Source organism: Brienomyrus brachyistius, chromosome 14 (genome assembly GCF_023856365.1).
Source record: "Brienomyrus brachyistius isolate T26 chromosome 14, BBRACH_0.4, whole genome shotgun sequence".
In the NCBI taxonomy this organism is placed as follows: Eukaryota; Metazoa; Chordata; class Actinopteri; order Osteoglossiformes; family Mormyridae; genus Brienomyrus; species Brienomyrus brachyistius.
The window spans coordinates 11,744,815-11,768,854 of record NC_064546.1 but is presented as its reverse complement, the minus strand read 5'-3'; the positions used below and the strand labels follow the sequence as shown (position 1 = coordinate 11,768,854).

The following is a 24,040-nucleotide window of genomic DNA, read 5'->3' as shown; positions in this document are numbered from 1 at the left end:
TAATCCCCAGCATTTGCGAATAGATTTTCTGATTTATGTACTTTTCTTTTAATGTATAATTGCCAACATTTGGGGCAAGACAGAAGTGTAGAGATTCACTGTTGCGCGTACATGTGTAAACATGATCAGTGTTTTTTTTTTTTTTTTGAAAATTGTAAAAGGTGAAAAGCTTCTGAAGTAAAATAGATTACGATGTAGATATACCTCATCCGTGTATATACATGGTATTTGCTTAGAACCTGTAATCTTTTGTTTACAAGCCTAATTCATTAGTGTGTGTTATAAGTAATGCCTGACCTTTTCTGGGCAAATGCTAAAGGTTCTTTTTATAATTATTGTGAAGTAATTGAATAGATAATTCCATTCTACTTTGGATTAATTTAAAAAGTAATTATGTGCTCTTGATTTATAAAACGCTATGTGATAGAATGACGGTTCTGTTCAGTTTTATTTAGCATGTTCCGTTTAGCTGTCACCTGAGGTAATTGAATTATGTTATGATGGTAAAAGCTGGACTTCAAGGCTAAGAGATTCTGAGCCACGCGTGCAGTAAAACTGATGTGTATTGGCATGTAAGTTTATCTGTTTCTGAAGTTAATTGAATCGCTGAACACTACAGAATGGATTTTTCTTCCACAGGCTGTTGAAGGTCAGTGCAAGTGAAGGTAAAATGTCAAAAGTGAAGCTTGAATTTTATCCATACATGTGAGGAATGTTTTATGGCCGTGTCATTAGCATTCACCTATTCAGGCAGAAATATGATTAGTAGGTTTGAGTTTTTAAAATATATTGTGTGATTTGCATCTGTTTTGCATCTGTTTTCGAAACTGGAACTGGGTTGCAGTGCAGACCAGAGATTTGACACTTTAGGTTTAACTGAAAATGAATCCACCAAAAACACTTAATTATGGTTTGTTTAAATAATTGTAAATCAAGGCTGTTCTGTATTGGCAATTTCATTAGATAAAATAGCTCACTTTTATTGTGTAGTATCTAATTTCCACCAGTCCTGTCTTAAAATCAGTTCAGAATGATTCAGACTTCATGCTGGAAATCCATAAACCTGTACTGGAAAATGGGTTATATCAGGGGTGGGCAGTCTTATCCAGAAAATGCCGTTGTCTGTGTGGGTTTTCGCTGCAATTTCGTAATTAGGTCACTAATTAGACTGATTGGCTGAAGAGTCTTCACACCTGGGTTTGACCAACTGACCTAAAGGTTACCCCACAAACCTGCACACACACTGGGCCTTTGCAGGTAAGATTGGCCACCTCTGGGTTGGACGGACGGACGGACGGACGGATGGATGGATGGACGGACAGATAGATAGATGGAATGCAGAGACGATTCAAGGAAACCGACAAAGGTGTTGAATTTCATCCCTGATATGTGACTTGCTTTGCATATTATGCCTGATGCTCTTCATCTGATAATGTTCTGTTTTTATAACCTGCTTTGTCTTTCATTTATTTGCTTAGAGACAAAAACGTAAAATAATATTTAGGTAGATTAAAACTTAAGTGCTACCATACATGTTGCAAAGTTATGGCAGTATTGCTCTGTGTTATGAACTTGCAAGGTATTTTTTGTTTGAATTTGATCCTGTAAGTAGGACAGAGATTGTTCTTTGCATGATGCAGTAGTTTCTTTTTTTTGGCTCTTAATCATTTATTTAGCTTCACAAAATGACTAAATATGTAATCATTATTTAAACAAGTTGTATAAGCAGAAGGCATATAGGCCTGAACCCCCTCAAACTGACTATTTCTGAAGCTCCTGGGCTGGACTGGGCTTCCCATTGGCAATTGACTGTCTGCCTGTAAATGGTGCTAGCAGCTCGGCTACCACTGTGCCTGGTGTCCCTTCTTGCTTGCCATACCAAGCCAGTTCCCGTCTGTTCCAGTAATTGCCATCTGTCAGGCGGTTTCCGCCGTACCTCAGGTACTCCGCATTCCTTGATCTTCTCATTACTTTTTTTGGGGTCTGGTTTCGTGGCGCTGGACTCCTCAGCATTTCTCACGTTTGCCAAAATCTCTTCAGAATGTCGTAGTCCCATTCCTTTTGGACTGGAAAACGTTCCGTATTTCAGGATTTCTCGCAGTGTAATGAATGTGAACAGGGGTGTCGCTAGATATTTTGGGCCCCATGAATGAATCTCGTATACCGGGCCCCCAACCCAGATCAATCCAATCGTTCCAAATTTTTTAGAATCACCCTAATTCCCCCTCCATTCCCCCCCCCCTACCTTTTTTGGTGCCCCTGCATTCAAATAAAACTATGGGCACCCTGTTACTCATCTTTTTCAAAGTTCATCTTTTATGCACTGTGGTTATGTGCTATAGTTATGCACTGTGGAAGCCCATTTGCAAATTCAGTGTCATGGGCCTCTTTCAAAGCACATGCATGACATTATATCTTGGGTGTTTTTCTTTCTTTCTTTTAAGATGCCACTAAATTAAAGTGCCAAAGGATTTTTTTCCAAGCCAGAAAAGGAGCAATGCACTGGACCTCTGGTACTTTCTTAATGGGCAGTATTGAGTTTCATCTTTTATGTAGTTTCATCAGTGTGACATTATTGGTGTTTCACTTAATGTGTATCAACAAAATAGCACGGCAGTGCTCTGCTAAAATGGATTTTTATTAATGATTTTAATTTCCAGTAATTTTCAGTTATTTAAGTGATTTATTTTTTTGTCATTATGTGAAATTTCTTTCTTTGAATTCTTCGAATTGCATATTAATTTTGGTTCTTTTGTTAAATTAGCCTAGTGGTTCTCAAACTTGTGTGTGGGGCTGAGATAGCAGGAAAACAAGCAGGGCATTGGGGCTCGAGGACCGACTTTGACAACCACTGAATTAACCTATCACATGATAATTAAATAACATTCATGCATAAAATGATACGTGTTTGGATTTGGGTGAGGAGATGTTGTATACATTAATTTTTATATTTCAGATTTTTGTGAAAGTACTGTGGAAGGCTACTATTTTATTTTCCCTGTTTCCTTTTGAATATTACAAGTAATGTCTTTGAGCAGTGCTGCGTGCGATATTTAAATTAGAAGATTTTTCCCTACTAATTTATGGGCCTCAGATTTCTTGGTGCTTCATAAGAGCAAAAATGTTCTCTTGGGTTCGTTATACAACTGCTAGCCAAGTCAAGCACAACTAATAAATTATGAAAATATGCATTCTGGAATGAACATAATAATGGGAGAGTTTATGTACAATAGGAATAAGGTTGAAGACCCAAGTCTCCTTCCTTGGATTCCTTGGAATTGTGAACGTTAGCGAAATCTTTACCGAAGCTTTTAAGTTCATATGGAGCTGTGAACTGTGTTAACATAATTTTTTACTAATAGAAAATAAGTAATGTAGAAACTTTTCATAGTTTATTCGGTGCATTTAAGACTTTTTTGTCATGCAGTTAGGGTTTGTGAGTGCCTCACTGGATTTCAGTCTGGCAATAGTTCAGTGTTTTTGGCTGTTCACTGTGTGCTTCTTTGTCAAGTGGTCAGTGTAGATTTCCATTAGTGTCCAGTAGTTATGCATGGAAAAAATGTAGCCTTAAAAATGAACGGGAAAATAACACCACGTCTCTGCTATAGGTGCAGTGATGTAATTTGTTGTTCCAGTTTCGTTTGCTGATGTTGAATGTTAGATCCACATACATCATCCACTGGTGCTTGTTGTACTAGCTACACCCACAATAAATCATCATGGAAATTTAGGTCCTTGTTTCTGATGTTCCGTCCAATGTTGAGCAATATCAGGTGTGGTGTCAAGCTTTTTGATCTCATAAAAAAAAAAAAAAAACTGGCCTCAGGGAAAAGGCACTGCAGAGAGGTTGTGTAACAGGTTTTACTCTTATAAAGATGATGTTTGTGTTGTTTTTGCACCTGATTTAGCTGTGATGTAGCTGACATCAGAGATGATGTGTTGGCTTCGTTCTCTTTGAGGTCAGCAATAAGCTATTAAGCCCCTCTGCCTCCCCTTCGTGCTGCAAACTGTCTCTGCCCTCTGACTCGCTTGCTGCCCACTTAAACATCCTATCTTAACATTTAAGGGTGATCCAACATAAGGACACGTTGTAAATATGTGCTCTCTGATAACTAGCCCTATTTTCCTTAATTCGTATCGTTTCCCTCGCCCACAGGAGACTGGGTGTGTCTGTGTGAGGATTATGCCAGTGTAACATTTCTCCCAGGGTCACGCTGTTGAGGTTCTTTATCCATTTTGTAGTTCAAAGTAGATGACGAGTGGACATTAGATCTGGCGAGTTCAAGGGCCTTGGCTGGCTCCTGCGCTGCTGGAATGCAAGGTGATGCGCATTGAGGGGTGGGACACTGTTTATACGCAGCTGTCATTTGAGAGCATCAGACATGTCACTGGATAGGAAGAAATCAAACGAAACCATTCTTTCAAAATGGGCCGGTGAATGGATCAGTTTTTCCACTGAAGATCTGTAGTGCCTCTGAAGACCTCGGTTCCCTAAGTGCTCCTCTTTATTCCTTTTTAGATCGGGGGATTATTATGTTTATCGCACCAAGCGTTTTTTTTTTTTTTTCCCATTAATCTCTGAAGAAAGTAGATTGTTTTCACTATAATCCAACTTATTGATTCGTTTGAAATGGCATATTTTTTGCTTTTCCTCTTAACGGTAAATTGGTTTCGAGTTTCGCGTATCAACTATAAAACGTGAAGAACAGGCACTTGTGTTACAGCTGATGAACATTTTATTGTTTTTTTTGCTCTCCAAGTGTCCCTTTAGTGTAGTAATAACTACAGTGTGTCTCTGAGTTGTTTTAGTTTTCTCTGGGCTTTTTCTGTTGAATGATTATATATATATATATATATATAATATTTATTTTGATTAGTGCTGGTATGATTTTGATTAAACCAGAACTGTAGCTTAATGCCTTTTTTTCCCCATTTGAGGTTTTCAGGGGAATGAGGCTTTTATTGCTCCACATTTAATGCCACCTACTTTATACAGTTTTGACCTAATCGTCGTGCTATGTGAGCTTCCTTTGCCCTGTTCTCACCACAATACCGTCCTGAAGAAAGAGTCTCTGCTTGTAACTGCGACTCGAATGATTTCTCAGACCAGATAGATTTTTTTTTTTTTCCTCTCATGAGATTTTTTTGGAATTACCCTGGAAGCAGGTTTATTGGATAAGCTTTCCATAAGTGTGTGTGTGTGTGTGTGTGTGTGTGCGTGCACACAAACACACCTGCGAATGTGCTTTTGTAATTATCAGATTGTGAGGACCAGATTTCCTCAGAATGTGATAACCTGTATTTTTTTTTTACCTTGTGGGAAAAATTAACACTCAATATAAACTCAATTTTATAAAAATCAATGAGTGCAATAAAATAAACATGTAAATGCCTAATTTTTTGTTTATTTTTAAGGTTAGGTTAAGGTTGTCATAGTTGGGATTAGAGTTATGCCCATATTAATGAATGGAGAGTCCTCACAAAGACGGTCTCTGCCTGCAATGACTATAGAGTGATGTATGTATACAATAAGTACAATACATGATGGTAGTGTGAAGATATGGTTCTTTAAGCTGAATGTACCTTCTCCTTAATGTGCTGACAGACTTGATTTTGAAAATCTCATTATTTTAGCATAATTCCTTGCAATATTGGCTTAGTCCCATTTTATTTTTTTTTTAAGTTGGGTTCCATTGTATGTTCATACCATTGTAACGGATTTACGCTTATATTTTTCATTCTGGGAATATCACCATGTCGTTGTTGGTCTTGTGCCTCTGGAGCTGGTCCGTCTCCTCCTGCCATATTGATTATGAGGTTGCACCCCTTTTATGGTGCTGAGATGAGTGAAAATGCACCGATGCGTGATGGATGGCAGAACTGAGGCGGACGTTTCCCCGTGCTGACAGCATAAGTGATGGTCCTGCCACTTGCAGGCTGATGTTTGCCCATCGCGCTCAGCCTCAGACACTCGTTGACGACCCCCCTGTAGCTGAGCCTCGCATGGAGTCGCTATTATAGTAATTCACTTTGGTGGACAGCTTACTCTGGTCAGCCGTCGTCAGGTCCCATAAGGACATTCGCAGTAGCGGAGTCTAGCTAGCAAGCACAGAAACGCTAACACGGGGGCCTTGATTGTGTCTTGTAGAGTTTGCCTGAGGTTGATCTGGCCTCATCATTCATCAGTGATACCCCACAATTATATTAGTTACTTTCTATTCCTGCACTTTGCACATTATATTGACATCAGCACCATTAAGCTTATCGATGCTGACACTTCACCTCAGATCTGACATTAATAATTCCTTCCACACATTCCAGTCCTCATTGCAGTATAAAGCACCCGAAGCAATGCAAAATTTGCATGCACATGTGCTGTCATGAAGACTCTATATCCGAGCTACAGGAATTGCTTTAAACTTCTCCAGTACTTCTAGGTTAATTAATTTCAGCAGCACGCGGCATCCTCCATGTCAGTGGCATTGTCTGCATTGGTAATGACTTTCCTGGGGTGTCCTGCATGAGCTCCTTTCTCATTTCCAGGATTAGTAGCTGTGCCCCACCTCCCCCTTATGCCTTGACAGGTCAGGTTTGCTTTATCGCCCACTTTGATCTATGGACCATGGCTAATTTGAGCCTGTAGTGCATCAAGTGCTGGCTTGAACTCGTGACCCCTGGCCGGTACAATCTTTAATGTACACAGGAATCTGGAGTTAAGTGCACAGGAAGGGGAAAGCAAGGATACCTGTATTTATGTGTTTTTGTCGGATAGTCATTCTTTATTACCAGTCGCTATATTCAGTTTTTCCTCTCATTTCCAGTAACCCTAACTGAATGATTCCTCTACTGTGAGCTATGGCCTGTACTACGAAGCGAGGTTACTGGCTTATCGGGGTAACTTGTCGGATTTAAGGTGCCACAGTTTAAATGGACTTCATATTCGTTCACTTACATTTCGCCCAGACTACCTTAAATCCGACAAGTTACCCCGGTAAGCCAGTGACCCCGCTTCGCAGTACAGGCCACTGTTTTCCCATCTCTTGTTTTCCTGTGTATTCTACCTGCGTTGATGCTGAAACAACTATCTTGGTTTTGGTTCCATCCCACTGCTTTTTTTTTTTTTTTTGAAAACCCATCCTTACGTCTGCCCTCAAATAACGGCTGTGTCTAAATTCAGGGGCTGCACCCTTCTAAGGTTGCATCAGAAGACCAAATGCGTCACAGCAGTGTGACAAGGCTGTCCCATTTGAAAGGCTGCTTCAAATGCGGCCTAGAATTGCATCCTCCTTTTGCTGAGTTGCTATCGGGTGGATCCTTTGCAGTCCAGCATATTCCAAGGTTTATTGCGCAAAGTGGCAGAGTCCTGGCTAACCGGAGCTTGGTGACTCATGGGAAAAGCTGGAAAACATCCTTGACACCGCTTTCTATTAGAACTTCAAGGAAAGCAGCCTGTAATAGCTATGGCTTAGTAGACCATGTCCTCTGAAGGATGCAGGCCCTGAATTCGGACACAGACAGAGACTCTCTTCCTTGTTCCTCTCCCCAGGTCGTGTGACTTTGTTCACCCTATGTTACCTTGGGATGGAAGTGTTCTTAAAGTGAAAATGTCAAGTGGTCGTACTCTATCCAGGAATAAGCCAGCCACAGAATAAAAACAGCGCAAGTTGTTTTAATCGTATGCTAAGCAGATAATGAATGGCTCAACAGGAGGCGAACTAGCACACTTCTGTCTGTCCTATCCATAAGGTCTGTGCAGATGTCTCGTGTGGTGGCCTGTCTGTTTTCTGTATGGAGCACGAAGTGTACATGTGGTGTACTGATCAAAGACAAAGGGGATTGAGAGCACACAGGATGGGTGGAATAGCAGAAGCTGGGGGCGTTTCCAAGTAGATCTTTGCATGATATCCGTCTCCTGCATCCAGGTGTTCTCTGACTTCTAGCTTCTGATCTCCCAAAGCAGATCAGTGTGTAGGTTTATACCGTCTACCTCTCCCCATATCCCATTCTGCCATTTTTAGTTTTCGGCATGTTTAAACACTTTGAACGACATGAAGTCCAGGATAAGCAACTCCCTGGTATAAGGTATATGCACCCAATTGTGTAATACACCTGTCTTTGTTGTTATGGTAACAAATTGATTGGTTGGCAAAGAATGATTCTGTAGTGCTTTAAGTGTTTTGTGGGCCACAGCCAGAAGACTGAGCAGAGCTGAGTTGGATTCAGGTTGCTTTCTCCTTGGATAGTAATCATAAAGGAATTCAGGCTGTCTGGAAATATTATATAAATGATGTGATTTTGACTTGCCTTTTATGGTAGGGATTTTTTTTTTTTTTCTTCTCATTGTATTTGCCGTTACACGGTTTCTTCCAGTTCCCTCCCTCGACTCGCCCCCGGTGTCGTTAAATTGAGAATGCATGCACCTTTAAAGGCCTGTCAACATTTTCGAGCATGTCCAAGTGTTCCACTATGCAAAGGACATGCCACCACTTCATGCTCAGAGCATCGCCTTTGTGTTGAGGTCCTAGGAATATATGGAATAGTGCAGCATAGTATTATGTGAGCGAGTCAGTCACTCGGTGACTGAGTATAATAAAGCCCCTAATCCACATTATTCTTTTTCCTTTGATCTGTTGTAGGCTTTTAGCTAAGCTGATGTCTGAATACTCTGGGTAATAATTCGGGATCCTCTTGGATTTTGAACAGCGGACTCATGGCCGTTCAGTGGGAATTGTCTTGTCTTGTTTTGTGCATTTCTGGCATTCGCTGCTCTTCTCTGGAGCGTCTGTCCAGTGCATCGGGGAAAACTTCAGTCGGTAAACGCTGTCACTCTTTTAGTATCCTGCTAAGCTGCTTACCTTTATTGCATAAAGAAGTATTCTGAGAATTTTGAAGCAGAATTGGAAATGCATAAAAAAAAAGCAAACATTCAGAATCATTTCAGTATCTTGCAATGTTGTTTTTCTGATGTAAATTCACCAGGCAGACTCTTGATATGCCAAAACGCCAACTATATTTACACAAAAGGTATAGTCTCCCGTAACCAGTATATAAGAGCATATCTGAATAATCTGTGATATAGTACTTCGGTAGGTGTCAGTGATGGTGCTGTGCTATATATTGACTATTAAGTGACTGTTGTTGCTGGGGGGTGGATGGATGGGAGGAGCCAAGGTCCCTTTTAATTATAGCTTGGAGAACCTATCACACATTCTGTCATGCAGAACTCCATGAAACGCTTGGCAAGAGATGGTTTGGATCAGCACACCAACTTTGCCGAGTTCTCTTTTGATTTTCTCTAAGTCCTTTGGAGTAAGTGGTGTTTTCATGTTTATTACTTGGTCACAATCGACAGCGCTGTTCACAGATCTACGGACTCGCTCAGTCTCATTTTTGAAAGGATAGTTCGCCAAGTTAACCATTTATTTATTTATCTCTGCTAGTGCTGTGCTGCTAAGTACTGCACATTCTTTCAGGTTGTATGTCGGCTACCTCATTAGACAGGAATTTCACTTTCAGAAACGGTCATTTTCTGTGATGGTGCAAATTTGTCCACTCTAATTAGATAACATAGGGTTGATGTACATTATATAAGAATCTGAGATTATTCCACCTTTATGCGAAACCCCATTCATCCCATCTAATTGGCGAGATAAATAATCCTCTGTCTTGAAGATGGCACCCTTAATGACATGGACCACTTCCAAGAGCTGGCAGAACCGACTGGAGAGCGCCTTCCCCTTGCGGTCTGCTTGTTTGTAATTGTTTGCAGCATTTTTTTAATTATTATTTATATACTACATTATTAGCCCCTAGTTGAACAGATGTATTATTATTATTAGGACAAATCTTGAATTAAAAGTGTGCGTAAATACACTGAACTTTTTTTTTTAAAAGTTTAGTTGTTTTTAAGTTTTGACATTAAAATAACACTTTCACTGTCATTTCCCTGCCTTTGAATTGATTAAATCCACAAACAGCTTGGGAAGATGTTATGATGATATTTCCAGATCGTGCTTGTAAGTGTTACCAAAATGATGCAATGATGTATAACGTAGTTATGTTGTGCCTACTAAAGACTGATTATTGCCAACTTAAACTTTAGTCAGATTAAAGGTGTCCCTCTGGTATAATTGAGGTTTAAATTGAATCACACCAATGGGAAGAAAGTTGCAATTAGGCTAATATGTTATGCTCCAGATTATTTTCTTGCTAACCAACCTTGCAAAGCTTACAGAATTTGTATCTGCAGGTTGCTTTTTAGATTCAGGATTCCACTAATTGGGGGAGGGGGATTAAGTCAAATTCCCTAAATGGCAGAGAAAGAGGGCAGAGAGTTAGTTCCCATAACTGCTGCAGCAAGCTCTGCTGTAATAGATGCTATTGATTGTCTGATGCCAGTCTTCCTTGTTTTTGACAGTTTTGCTGTTCTCATGAGCACTTGTGTTTTTAATATGCAAGTTTGTAATAGTACATCCATGCAATGCATGCATTGGCGAAACTGATTCCCAATACGCTGTTAGACAAGCAGGCTAAAATAAAAGGGTTAAAGTCGTGGGCAGGGCGATGTGTTAAATAAAAGAAAATGCCTAAGATGCATTGCCTCGGCTTCTACTGTCACCAGCACGTTGAACGCCGCCCAGTGAAATTGTAGATTCACTGCTGCCATCTTAGTTTAGCAGTATTTACTATTCTCAGTTTCTTTAAAAAAATAAAATAAAATAATCTTTGCTAATATTGGCAAAATTATGTCCTGCACTTCTGTTTCCTGCACCATTTTCTTTGTTATGCTTTTTACCCGTATTCTTAAATGCTTCTTACAGTATATTTCTGTGAAGGACATTGGTGTATGATATTATGCTGTATAAACTTGCCTTGCCTTTGATTCTGAAACAGTTCACCGGTGTGAGAATGCCATTGTTTCACGCAATGTGAATTTCCTAAAAATAAATTCACAAGTAACACCTGAGCTTCCCTGCTTTTGAAGTGATCGTCTCAGTTCAATGTCACATGTGTCTTGAATGACACTCTTAATGCCCCGTTAATTGGATTCAACCCATTAATTCTACACTTGGTATATTTTAGAGTCAATGGTGTTTGTCTAGCTCAGTATTTCCCAATCTGGTCCTTTTAAACCCACAGCTGGTCTACATTTTTGCTCCCTACCGGGTGATAACGTGATCATTTTGAAAATGCTGTTCAAACCAGTTGCTCCTTTACAATTTAAACTGCTGCAATTACTCCTTTGCTCTTCAAGGCCTGTCAGTTGCTGATGATGTTTTGTGCTTGCATGCATTGTAAAAATTGTAACTGTTTAACAATTTTGACTGCCTTATCTGTAATGGTTTATTTTGTGGCTGAATAAAATATCTGAACCAACAATCATGTTGGTACGGCTGAGGCAGTATCTGATTCTGCTTCGATCACATAGCTTAACGTTATTGGTCTCTCAGCTTCATCCCTTGGCAGACAGCTCAGCAGTGCGCATACCGGCGGCAGTGCACATATCGTACTGACAAATCAAAACGGCAGTGCTTCAGCACGACTGCGTTTACAGCTGATGAGACCTTCTCTCAGGAGTTGCCTTCTTCCCCTCTGAAGGAGCTGTGAAGGTTGAAAGTCGTGAACGCCTCTGTGGAATCCGGTTCGCCAAGCATGAAACCCAACTGCCGGCAGGAAACTTTTGATTTAAAAAGCTATGTTAAAGGTACCTGTATATAGGACTTGCCATTTGTACAGGTCAGTACAAGTACATTGGAATTCTGCGTATCTCCCACACTCATTTTTATAGATAGAGACATGGGAGAAGAGACTATTTAAAAAAAAAAAAAAAACTGTTTTGCCTAATGCCCCAATATCCCCTCACCCACTGGTCCAAGGATGCAATACAGTATTCTCTCTATATTTATCCAGTACACATGCAGTAAGGTAATTTGGTGTCACTAAATTGTGTATAGTGTTGTACCCTTTTTGACAGACTGAAATCCCATCCAGGGTGTTCTCTGTGCTCCCTATAACAGCCTTTAAGCACACCATGGGCCTGGGTAAGAGCTTATGGGAGATGAATGGATGAAGGCTATGTTGATTTGTTCTTAATGTACTCTTTTGGAAGTGCTGGTCTGATAGCTGAGGTTCTTTGCTAGGTAGTTTTGAATGGATTTTGGATTCTTCCATTATGTCTCATGAATCCAGGGTCTTGCTGGAAGGTGCGAGTCTGTTCTAGGTGGCATGGGGCAAAAGGCAAGGGTGCACCCTAATTTTGCCTAATTGCATATTTTTGGACTATGAGAGGAAACTTGGAGTATCCAGAACAAGAGAATGCGAGAGAACAGTTCTCTCTCTGACAAATGTGTATAGAAAAAGGTGGTTGGAACTGCCAGCAATAGTCAGCATTATCAACAATGGGTTTGATAACGGTAGAGCTAATTTAATGTTATAGGATTTCAGAAGAATCAAATCAGCTATGAGATGTTATGTTCTTGAAGTTAGTCTAAAGACTGATGTATGCCAATAGCGCTAACTGCTGTTCTTGTGAAGCATTCGCACATTGAAATCGGTAAAGAATGACGACGTAAAAGCCAGTGACCCATTGCTGGTGTGGCTATCCTGCCCTGGAGGCATTTCTCCATCCTTCCTCTGGTTTGTGTGCTTTTGTTATTACCAATGTGATTGTTCTGTTTTGGTTTTTGTAAACCTGTTTATTTTTCATCCTTGGTCGCTCTGTTAGCGTAGAAACCAAGGAAGTGGGTTTCAGTGCACTTACAAAATCAATTATACTAATTTGAACTGCTTCTAGAAGGGACGTGATTCTGAACTAATGACGTATTGGAGAGGAATATTTGGCACTTACCACAAAGTCATTAAGGACTTAACAGCATTGTACTCCAAATGATGGGGGTTTTAATGAAGTCACCGCCTCTGTGGTTAGGAAATGGGTATTTATCTATCTTTCTGTTTCTCTGAAAGAATGCATTATGTCTGGATTTAAGTTCTTTTTTTAGTTTTTCCAGTTTTTTTTCTTGTGGTGGGGGGATAGACTTCATTCCCCATTTTGAAATTGCAACCTTTAGAAATACAGTGGACACCGCTTATAGTGATCATGTCTGTCTGTGTGAAATCGATCACTATATGCAGATGGTCATCACAACCAATTATATTTTTTCCCCCTCTTTCTCAGGCAGATTGCCATCTAATTGATATTTGTATACAATTTTTACTGAATTTTATTGACTCTTTCAAAATACTGTGCAGCCGTTTCAAATGTTTTTCGAATTACAGTATTGCACAAATCACTGAATTGTGTGTAATTTGAATATGCTATAATACAGTACTGTACATAAAATGTAGCTTATTGTTTCGCTACGGCATCTTGTTGGCTCCTTTTTGGCAGTTTATCAAACTTTGAGTCTATATGTGAGAGAAAATGCCTTTCTTTTTCCCCTCATGTTTTCTGTGCGTGCAACATTTGCCTCGAGTAGCTTGCCAGAAGCAGAGGGGTTACCGCAAGGCAAAGTAGGAACGTTTTTAAAAAAAAAATAAATTACTGTAGTTTTCATTTTTTCCATATGTTATGTATAAAAAGACCCAAAGTGAACACTGTAAGTGGACTACTTGATTACTAATAAGGAAATTATTTCAACAGTATTTTTACAACATTCTGTCCCAAGATTTCTGATCCATAAGGGGTGGTTGTTCACTATAACCATGATCATCAGTAGCAGTTTCCACTGTATTAAAAAATTATGTGAACACATTATATGCCTGTGCATGTTGTATGATGAAAATGCATTAAAATTGCAGAATAATATTTTAATTTTATTTTACAATCAAAGTATATTTGAGGTCTGTGTGATTGTCTTTGGGGAGGGTGGGGGTGGAGGATCAGGGAGCCCAGTCAAAAAAGGAGTTTTGAATACCAGTGGCTTAGTGGGTTGCAGTGTGGGTAGCATGTTCTATCCCAGTTTCATGGCTTTATTTCCAGTATCCAGCTTAATCCTCCAGTCTAGAAACATGCTTGGGGGAGTCTGTGTCTGTAAATTGCCTATAGTGTGTGAGTGCATGCCTCGCGGTGGACTGGCATCCCATGCCATGCTAGCTGGAATAGGCCCCGGGGTCATGACAGCCCCATACTGGATGAGCGCTTATGCGAGGTGTTTAGGTCATTTTGTATTTGTATGATTTGCAGAAAAAAAGGCCTTTTCATAGCAGGTGCCTTTAATGATAAGCAAGTAGGTGCTGTGATCAGAAGGACTCGCAGCAAATACGCTAACCTGCATTAACCTTCAATGAAATGGCAGCCTAAAGGTGTGTTCTAAGCAATGCACTGATCATAAAAAAATAATCAGAAGTCGGGCGGAAAGACAGTCTTATGACGTCCATTAAGTCATTCACAGGCCTTTGCAGGATCACAGGCAATACGAAATGGCTGAAAAATCAATTTAAATGGGATATTTTAAAGTTCTGCGGGAAATTCCCGATCGTTACCCAAAATGCAATGCTGCCGCAGCTGTGCATCTTATGATACCCAACATCAGAGAGGCTTAGTGGACCAGCAGCATTTTATTCCAGTGGTTCCTTTTTGAGCACCACGTGAATAACTACATCTGTCGTTTTGTTACAAATCCAATGGCGATTGTAATAACAGCCATTTTCAGAACACTTTCTACATAGTCTTTTTTTATTTACATTTCATTTGAGGCACAACACTTAATTTGAAAGGGGGGCATTTTGAAGACTTTGACATACCCCCCCCCCCCTTTCTCCTCGGGCTTCAGAGCCATTTTGGTCAGTTTTAATGATATGTTCTTTATTTTTTGGGATTTTTGTTTTTGCTCATACTGATCATCCGTGAATCACTTTTTCCTGTTTTTTCTTTTCAAAGGGGAAGAGCAGGGAAAAGCTTTGACCACAAATGGGAACGTCTCAGAATCAAAACAGACACGAAAAATAAGTAGTCAAAGGCTTGCGTAACTGGACCTAGAGCGCCGTTAACTGTAGATATGAAATGCAGCTGTCCATTATAAAATGTGTTGTGGTCTTTTTGACGGTCTGCCATTCACTGATGAGTATATTGATATATTTACATTGTGTCCAGCACTGTGTGTCACATTCGTGTCTTAAATACATCTGTTAATGCTACAAATAAGATCTCAAATGAAGCTTTCCAGCAATGATTCGTGTATAAGGTTTTTCACAATGAACTTTGAATTGTCAATACCGTTTGCATTCTCTACATTCATTCATTCATTCATTCATTCATTCATTCAGTCACCTTCTCTACTACTTGTCTTATATATTCCATCTAAATACTGAGACAGGGAATTGAGATCCACGGATTAATTACGTAGGCCTTTAAACCTCTTACAATGTAAGTGTGTTTCCTTGAGATCCATTCCATTACCCTTCTTAGTTATGCCGCAAATGTATTTGCATGCACGCGGGACATTCTGTGAATAATTTCTGAAGAGTTTGTAAAAAGCATGGAATGAATATGTAAATGAGCAATTCCATCAGATGGGTAAAAAGCAACAAAGCATCGTGACAGGGTAAGCGATCACATGCTCCCTTTATTGCAGGAATCAGTTGGCCATGGTACAATCAGACATCCATTCAGTCGATTAAACAACAAACCACTTGAGCCGGCGCGGAGGAGTGCGAAGATAGCTATTACAGATTTTTTCTTTATTTTTCTTTTTTTCTATTCTCCGGTCTCGTGCCATGTCTGCCAGCAGATCGGCAGCGAGCCAGGCTGGAGTACACTGCCGCTCGGTCTGAATTCTAAGCAAATCGAGCACCTTATCGTGACCTAATAATACGCAGTGCCAGCCAGCGTATTCTAAAATATTTTGCCATTTGCGGCGGCAGAAAAATAGCCAAAACGTAAGCAAGAGCAGATCTGCGTGGGGTGCATTTAGGTTTGTTTTCTTGCTTTTGTATGTTGACACAGGTGTGTGTAATATTTACACTTGCAGTTGGCTCTGAGTGAGCCTGATGGAAGGTCACCCGAGATGCACCTCATCAGATAAAGCCTGTTATGAGAAACCTGGGTAATAATTTACTTAAAGTAGTCCTATAAATACAGTAAAGATGCCTTCATAGCACATTGTATTGGATTAATAATAATAATATATTATTAAAAAGTATTATAAACATCCCATGTTCATCATGCATTTTGAATGTTCTCATCGGTAATGCACTATAAATACCTTTCATAATGCATCATACTGACCATTATAATGCATTATGAAGGTATTGATAGTGCATTATAGATGAGAGCATTCATAATGCATAATAAACATGGCAATCATGTCTTTTTATAAATATTTATAGCCCTTTTTATAATACTTTATGAATGCGTCATAATGCATTATGAGCGTATGTATAGTGCATTTATATGACTGGTTTAAGTGAAGTGTTACCACTTCTGCCTGGTTATCTCCTCTTTCCCACAAAAATTCTCCTGGAAACATCTCTGCACCACTGGAGGAGGATATGGCTAGATTGAGTCAGTGCAGAAAGTTTTCAAGGCTGCTTGTACACAGACCATGGACCAACCCCCCTTCTGCCTCCCACACCATGTTTACTTGTGTGGTGGTGGGGGGCATTTTGAGAGCCAGTCGTTTTGCACGCTCTGATTGGTTCCTTCCTTCTCCCACATGGAAATAGACTCATTACCGGAACGTCTTTCAAATGAGTACCTTGACAAATATGCAGTGTAATATTCTTGTATAAGGATATGTCTTTGCCATTAAGTTCTAAACAAATGGTTACATCTGTGTTGAAGATAACTGATATATTTGAATAGCCGACTGTTATGCAGTGATTCATTAATGACTACATAACTGGATTACAGTGTCATTTTGGACATAATTCTGTCAGTCATTTATCTGAGATAAATGAGCACCACTTCAGTCATTCGGTATATCCCTATCCTCACTTATACTGACCTACACATTTATTCTTCGTCAGTCCTATGGGGGCTGTCCCATTTTCTTTAGTTTTAGGAAGGCGAGCTTTTATAAATGCCCACTTACTGTAGGCTTCACTTTCCCGCACAAGTTTCCAAGCCAAAAAATAAAAGTCCATACCTGCAGCCCAATGTGACGCATATTGCAGCCAACAGTACCTTTCCGGCAGCTCTGTTATTAATTGGAGGGTACGGGGAGCACGAATTAGCTGTTAAAATACTGTATGTTACATATGTCACCTTCGGCCATTACCAGGGTATTCTGGAGTTGCCGAATGCTGTAGTTTTTTATTTCTTCAGTACAAACTCTTCCTAAGTATTAACTCATCTATCCATCCATTTTCCGTACTGTAACTGATTATCCCATGTAGGGGCAAGACCCATCCCAGGTCCGCGGGTGTTCCCAGAAACACAGGACGCGAGGCAGGGGGCACCGTGACTGGGATGTCATTTAGCCATGGAACACGCACACAAGCGTGCATCAGTCCTTTGTCCTTTGCCTGCGTTTTGCAATTTGCATTTGTAAGCGCTTACCTTCCTTCTGTTCCACCCCACGCAGGAGGAAGACGCTGTTGCGGTGCTCTCAGTGCAAGACTGCCTACTACTGCAAAGCAAGTTGCCAGGTAACGGCTGCCTTCCACGCTGTGTCTGTACTGAATGAGGCTCCAGAACACACTCCTGTGATTATAATTCACATGTGGATACACACACACAAACTGGAGTTCCAGATTGACTCTGATACTGCAGGTATTTTCTGCATCAGTGAGCCAGCAGACGACTGGGATCTCCCAGAGTGTTTGGGAGTCCCTTAGAAATGCACATTTTCCTTAAGACACCTGAGAACCCATTGAAAGCTTCTGAGGAGGAGACTTTACTGGTCACACATTTAAAGCTCAACACTGATTAACTGCAGCCTGCTCTTCTTACCTCACCCATATTGAATTTACCCCGTCTTCCCCCAGCCAAATCCTATATAGGGTAATTGTACTGTAGGGTATTAGTCCATCCATCCATTTTCCAAACTGCTTATCCTACTGGGTCGCGGGGGGTCCGGAGCCTATCCCGGAAGCAATGGGCACGAGGCAGGGAACAACCCTGGATGGGGGCCCAGCCCATCGCAGGGCACACTCACACACCATTCACTCACACAGGCACACCTACGGGCAATTTAGCAACTCCAATTAGCCTCAGCATGTTTTTGGACCCGGAGGAAACCCCACGACGACATGCGGAGAACATGCAAACTCCACACACACGTGACCCAGGCGGAGACTCGAACCCGGGTCCCAGAGGTGCGAGGCAACAGTGCTAACCACTGCACCACCATGCCACCCCCTGTAGGGTATTAGTACTCTAGGTAATTGTATTTGTAATAGCGCAAATGGCAAATAAAAAAGGATTTATCATTTAAAAATGATAAATCCGTGTCCTGAATTGGTTCTGGTAACTAAGGCTGACTGAAGCACTGGTCACCATTTGCTTTCAATAAAGCAATTGCCAGGCTATATTGTTACTCCCCTAATTAGGAATTATACCTTTAAATCAGTGATCATGGAACATCTGAGGATGGAGTAAGCAAAAGTAAGAATATACATTTTATCCAGCCGTTCTTTGGCTTATTGTCGGATTCACATCTACTTTTTACCAAGAATTTTTTTTTAATTATTATTTTTAATTGCTGTTTACTAAGAACACCCTTTAGTAAGACATTGAGAAAGTTACTCTCTTGGACCTAATATGAGTCTGTACTTCCAATGGTAACATAATCATAGGTTACTATACTTAAAAGGTAATTGAGCTTTCCTTAATGAAATCACGGAAGCGTTCAAATTAAAGCTTCCAAGATGACAGTGCTGCTTAATCACACAGTAATAATTATGTATCGTGTTTCACTCTGCGTCACATGACGCCGTCTACATGCAATACAAATGTTTCCTTTGGCGTCAGTGGGTCAGTAGCCCTGCTGTTTGTGAGTGGAATCATTCTGTAATTGGTTTGCTTTTGTGATTGTGGAAATGCACCCTGTCTGAAAACAACATTATTTGGGAGATGAGTCCAGTGACTGAGGCAGTCGCTGCTCTTGGTGTGGAGGTTTTCAGTTGCAGAGCAAACCATTTCTTGCTAATTACGATTAACTCAGTCAGTGTGTTCTCTGAATATGAATGAATGAGCTCTGGCTCTCTCTCCCTCTTTCTCTGTTCCTCTGTTTCTGTCCTTTCTCTTTCTGTCCTTTCTTTCTCTTTCTTTCTTTCTTTCTCCTTTTCTTTCTTTATGTCCCTCTCCCCCCTTTCCCTGTATCACTCTTTGTCCCATTCTATTTCACTGTCACTCTCTCCCTCTGTCCCCCTCTCTTTGTCCCTCTTTCTCTCTCTGTCCCTGTCTGTCTATCTGCCCCCTCCCCCTCTCTCTGTCCCCCCTCCTCTCTGTCCCTCTGTCCCCTCCTCCCTCGCATAACCACATCCACTCTTGCTCCCCTGTGCTCCTGCCTCCATTACATGGCTAGAATGTATAAATGTGTAAATGTCTTTGCCCGCTGCATCCCTACCCCTGCGCAGCTGCAGTTTCATGCCCCATCTCCGTTAAAGTTGCGTTAATGAACCATAACCCCCCCCTTGCACCCCCCTCGAAACTCTTCTTCCCCACTGACAGCTCTGACACCGAGGCACAGTATAGGGGTGGGTGGGATTCAGGTCCCCGCTTCTGAGTGGCAGGATGGGGGCGGTGGCCCGTCGAGCGTAACGGACCGACGACGGCTGGCTGGCGTGAGCGTGCATGTATGCGTGCCTCCTGTTCCATGCCTCCTGTTCCGTGTCATGTGCTTGCAAGCAGGTGCGGCCCCCTCTGATCCGGGTCTTAATGACTCTGGGCCCGTACAACCAGTTGTGGAGTAATGCAACAGGGACCTGCTGACCTCGCATACCGCTGACCTGCCTGTGACCACAGACGCATCACCACTTTATGATGCATGACTGCTTGCACAAGGCTGGGCACATGCCTCCTGTTTAAGGTCCACGGTCAAGGAAAGCATGTGAGCCTCATGCAGGCTTGCTTATAGTACTAGCCAGATTTCCACAGTTTGGTAACTGTACTATTGCATTTTTAATTATTCGGAAGACAAAGCAGTCAAGCAACACGTGAGGATCAGATAGCAGTCGGGGTTAAGTACCTTCTAACTGTAATTATTGTATTTCGGGAGTAAATTTCCAAAACGTCAGAGTCCATCTTTTTTTGCAGTGTTTAAAATGAGACCACCAGTGACAGACCTCCGCATCATATGTTATGGTATCAGGAAAGAGAAACTCACTCAGTCCTGATGTAGTTCAGTGAAGCAAGTTTTGCTAAATTCCTGCAGAAATTTCCTCAAATGGATCCTGTGGAGTGAGTTTTGGAAATTGGTCTTCATTTAAATGTTCTTCATAAGCTAAAAATGCATGATGGTGGACTTATAATATATAGTAAGAAATATCTTAGTATTTGTAACTGGTGTGCTTAATTTGCTTTTGTGTGTGTGTGTGTGTGTGTGTGTGTGTGTGTGTGTGTGTGTGTGTGTGTGTGTGTGTGTGTGTGTGTGTGTGTGTGTGTGGATAAGCACTTATGGTAGATGGATGATTTTTATATGCAGCCTAGCCATACATGAAACTTCCCTCTTGGTATAAAGCGGAGCTTTTAACTTTTTTGTCCTCCTCATGCAGAAAGGAGCCTGGCCTGAGCACAGGAGGGAGTGCAAATGTCTCCAGAGCCTGTTTCCCCCCAAGAAAATCGTCACAGACTCAGTTCGCCTGGTGGCACGAATCATCTTCAAATTGGTAAAGAGAAAAAGAGGCTGCTTGCAGATTGTAATTTGCTTGCGAGCAGCGAGTCAGTGGCCCTTGCTCTTCTTCCTGCAGTTGAAGCCCTCGTCCAGCCAGGCGGAGGAGCTGCGTTCTCTGACGGAGCTGGAGTCGCGTGAGTTTGTCGCCGCTTCTTCTTCCGCAGCTGGCGCCTTTTATGAATCAACCAAGTTTTGGCTGTTTGTCTTTGGCGGGATTGTGGGGGAGGGTGACGCCTATCCTGATTAGCACAGGCCGGAATGCCAGTGCGCCCCCCCAGAGGGAATGCACATACACGCGACCACATTCTCCGGGCAGCTTTGACCCCAGTTGGCCTAACTACATGCATTTGGACTAATTGAGGAAACTAGAGAACTCAGTCGAAGCTTATGCAGAGATGGGATTCTGCATCCTATCCCCTCCCATGACCTCCAGGCCACCTCTCCTAAACCTACCCCTGCACACACCCACTTCATTAACTTACTCGTTTTTGACTGACACATTCCCTGCCGCATTTAAGCAGGCTTAGGTAACACCACTGCTTAAAAAACCCCTTACCTCACCCCTTCACAGACTGAGGACGATCAGTCCGTCTCCCTCCTGTCATTACTGTCCAAATCTCTTGAACATGCTGACCTCGAGCCAAATCTCTGACTTTCTCACTAACAACCTTTTGGACCCTCTACAGTTTTTAGCCCTGAAGCTGGCCTCCTTGCTGTTGTGGACACACTGAGAGCCGTAAAAGCTGCATCCCAGTCGTCTGTCTGGATTCTACTAGACCACTCTTCAGCTTTTAATGCGGTTAATGACCAACTCCTTTTGGCCACCCGTTCTCATCTTGGCATTTCAGGGGCTGCTCCGCACTGGTTTGAGAATGATCTGTCTGACGGATATAAGTGGCTTGGGGTATTTAAGTAGTTGGTGCTGGCTCCTATAGCCATTAAATTGGTTCCTCTAGACCAATGTTCCATCGTGTTCCTTTCGGTCAGCAAACCAATGTCGCTTTTACACCCTCTACCACATGAGAGGTGTCACCCCAGACGCTTCTCTTGTGTGGTTCCCATGTTGGTGGAATGAGCTGCCGAGCCACATCCGATCATCAGACTCCCTCTCTACCTTCAGGAAATTCGTTAAGACCCATCCGTTCCATGAATGCCTATACTAAGCCGATTGTTCTTGTGTTGCCCTTACTGGCCTTTGCATAGTCTTAATAGGTTCTTGCTTTAAGTTATGTGTAGCTGCTGTTCCAATATTCGTATCATCTTAGGTGCACTTATGCCTAGTTGACTGCTTGAGAACATGAATGTCTATAATGTGATATTTGCCTCGCTTGTACATCACTTATGCTCTGTGTGTGTGTGTGTATGTGTGTGTGTGTATGTGTGTATATATATGTGTATGTATATGTATATGTGTGTGTATGTGTGTGTGTGTATATGTGTATGTATGTATGTATATGTGTGTGTGTATATGTGTATGTATGTATATGTGTGTATATGTGTATGTGTGTATATGTGTATGTGTATATGTATGTGTATATATGTGTGTGTGTGTGTGTGTGTGTGTGTGTATATATATATGTGTATATATATATATATGTATATATATATATGTATATATGTATATATATATACACGCACATACATACATATCCTATCTCCAACTACCTAACCAGTACAGCACTGCAGAGATGTATATTGGGTTGTTTCTTTGTACCGTATCCTGTAACTGTAACTGTTGGTTATGCATGGCACGCCTCAGGGGTATGCGAGTGGTGTGTGGTGTATTTCATGTTTATTTCACCACCATGCATCGATACGCTGAAGGCAGTGGGGTCAAGGTAACACCAAGCTTGGGTTTGCATGGACCTTGATTATGCGAGGGGGGGGGAGTATATCCCCCCCTGCAGACCAGCTTTCTTTTCGGGGCATGGCAATACGAATTACAGCACCTTTGGCAGTAATTGGTTTATAGATATTATGTGATTGTTGTAGTCAGTGTGCTACATTGTTTTCCCTTCCTGCATGCAAAATATGATGTTCGAAAGGCAGCCAAGTTTTTTGCATTTTCATGGAAGATTTCGCGTTTTATCGCAGCGAATCCCACTAGCAAAGGCAATTCCTTCTCGGGGAATTTACAGCATTTCCTTTGCATCTTACCACACCTGTTTTCTAAAGTTTCCAGTGCTCTCCAAAAAAAAAAAGCATTAAATATAACTCCTTTTCTGTTCCCGTGTAATGTGCTGTGCCAGTAACTGCACTGGACCGCGTGTTTCACAGAGCACAATAGGGCGGATTTGAGGCCCTGTCGAAGCCGCTTGGATTATGGTTGCTTTATTTGTGCATCCTGTCTACAGTTCATCTCTGTCACACGTAACAGCTTTTTTCTGGGCAGTGATGTAGCACAGAAGGTGGATAGAGTATGAGAGCTGGGAAGCCAGGGCCATATTGAAAGGGGGGGGGGGGGCGTCAGAGTCAAGCTACTGCAAAGCTTTTCCCTGGGAGAAATGAATGAAATGAGAGAGTTTAATAGAAAGTCCCATGTGTGCTGATGAATCTGTACACCTGGGCTTTAGCTCAGCACCCAGCTGCCAGGCACAGTCATTAGAGAGCAGTTAGCTTTTCAAGGAGTCGGCCTGTCATCTGCATCTCTTATTCCCACTCCCCTCTCTCTCTCTCTCTGTATCGTGCACACACGTGTATATATGAGCCCCCCCCACACACACACACACACACAAAATATTTATTGATTACTGGATTGCTAAAGCAATATAGTGATATTGTCTCCAGCATGAATTGATTTTGCAGTGTACAACGTAATAATGAGCATCATTGGCTGTTGGTTGCCTCCCGGTTAAGGAGTAACCTGAAGGTTGCTGATAAAGTCCCTGGAGATGAACCTAAATCACCTCAGCAGAATACAACTGGCCACCATTATTGTCCAAAAGAAATTAGACTCGATATAGGTTGCATTATATGTTCGTTAATTTTTAGCTCTTTTTTTTTTTTTTAGCTATGCCATTAAAATTTTTTTTTTTTTTTTTGTGCCCTGGTCCTGCAGATGTCGCCGACATGAGTGAGCAGAAGGAGGAGGGTCTTGGGCTCCTCTCTGCCATGCTTCAGATCTATCTGAAAGAGGAAGCCATTGATTTCTCTCATATGCCACCTGGCTTGGATCTCCCCAGCCTCTATGCCAAAGTAAGAGCCGCTCGCCTTGTCCAATCAAACCTGAGCCCGGTCATGCACAGCATCCCTGCCGCTCTGGGCTG

At 41.6% G+C, this 24,040-nt stretch overlaps 1 protein-coding gene across 1 annotated transcript in view; it reads left to right on the top strand.

Annotated features, from left to right (window-relative positions):
* smyd3 (SET and MYND domain containing 3) overlaps positions 1–24,040 on the top strand; it is a 145,384-nt gene that overhangs the window by 7,343 nt on the left and 114,001 nt on the right. The window contains exons 2-5 of the mRNA XM_048974553.1: positions 17,523–17,586; positions 20,656–20,769; positions 20,851–20,908; positions 23,833–23,969. Of these exons, the coding sequence (XP_048830510.1) occupies positions 17,523–17,586; positions 20,656–20,769; positions 20,851–20,908; positions 23,833–23,969 (373 nt within the window). The remainder of the gene's footprint in view (positions 1–17,522; positions 17,587–20,655; positions 20,770–20,850; positions 20,909–23,832; positions 23,970–24,040) is intronic.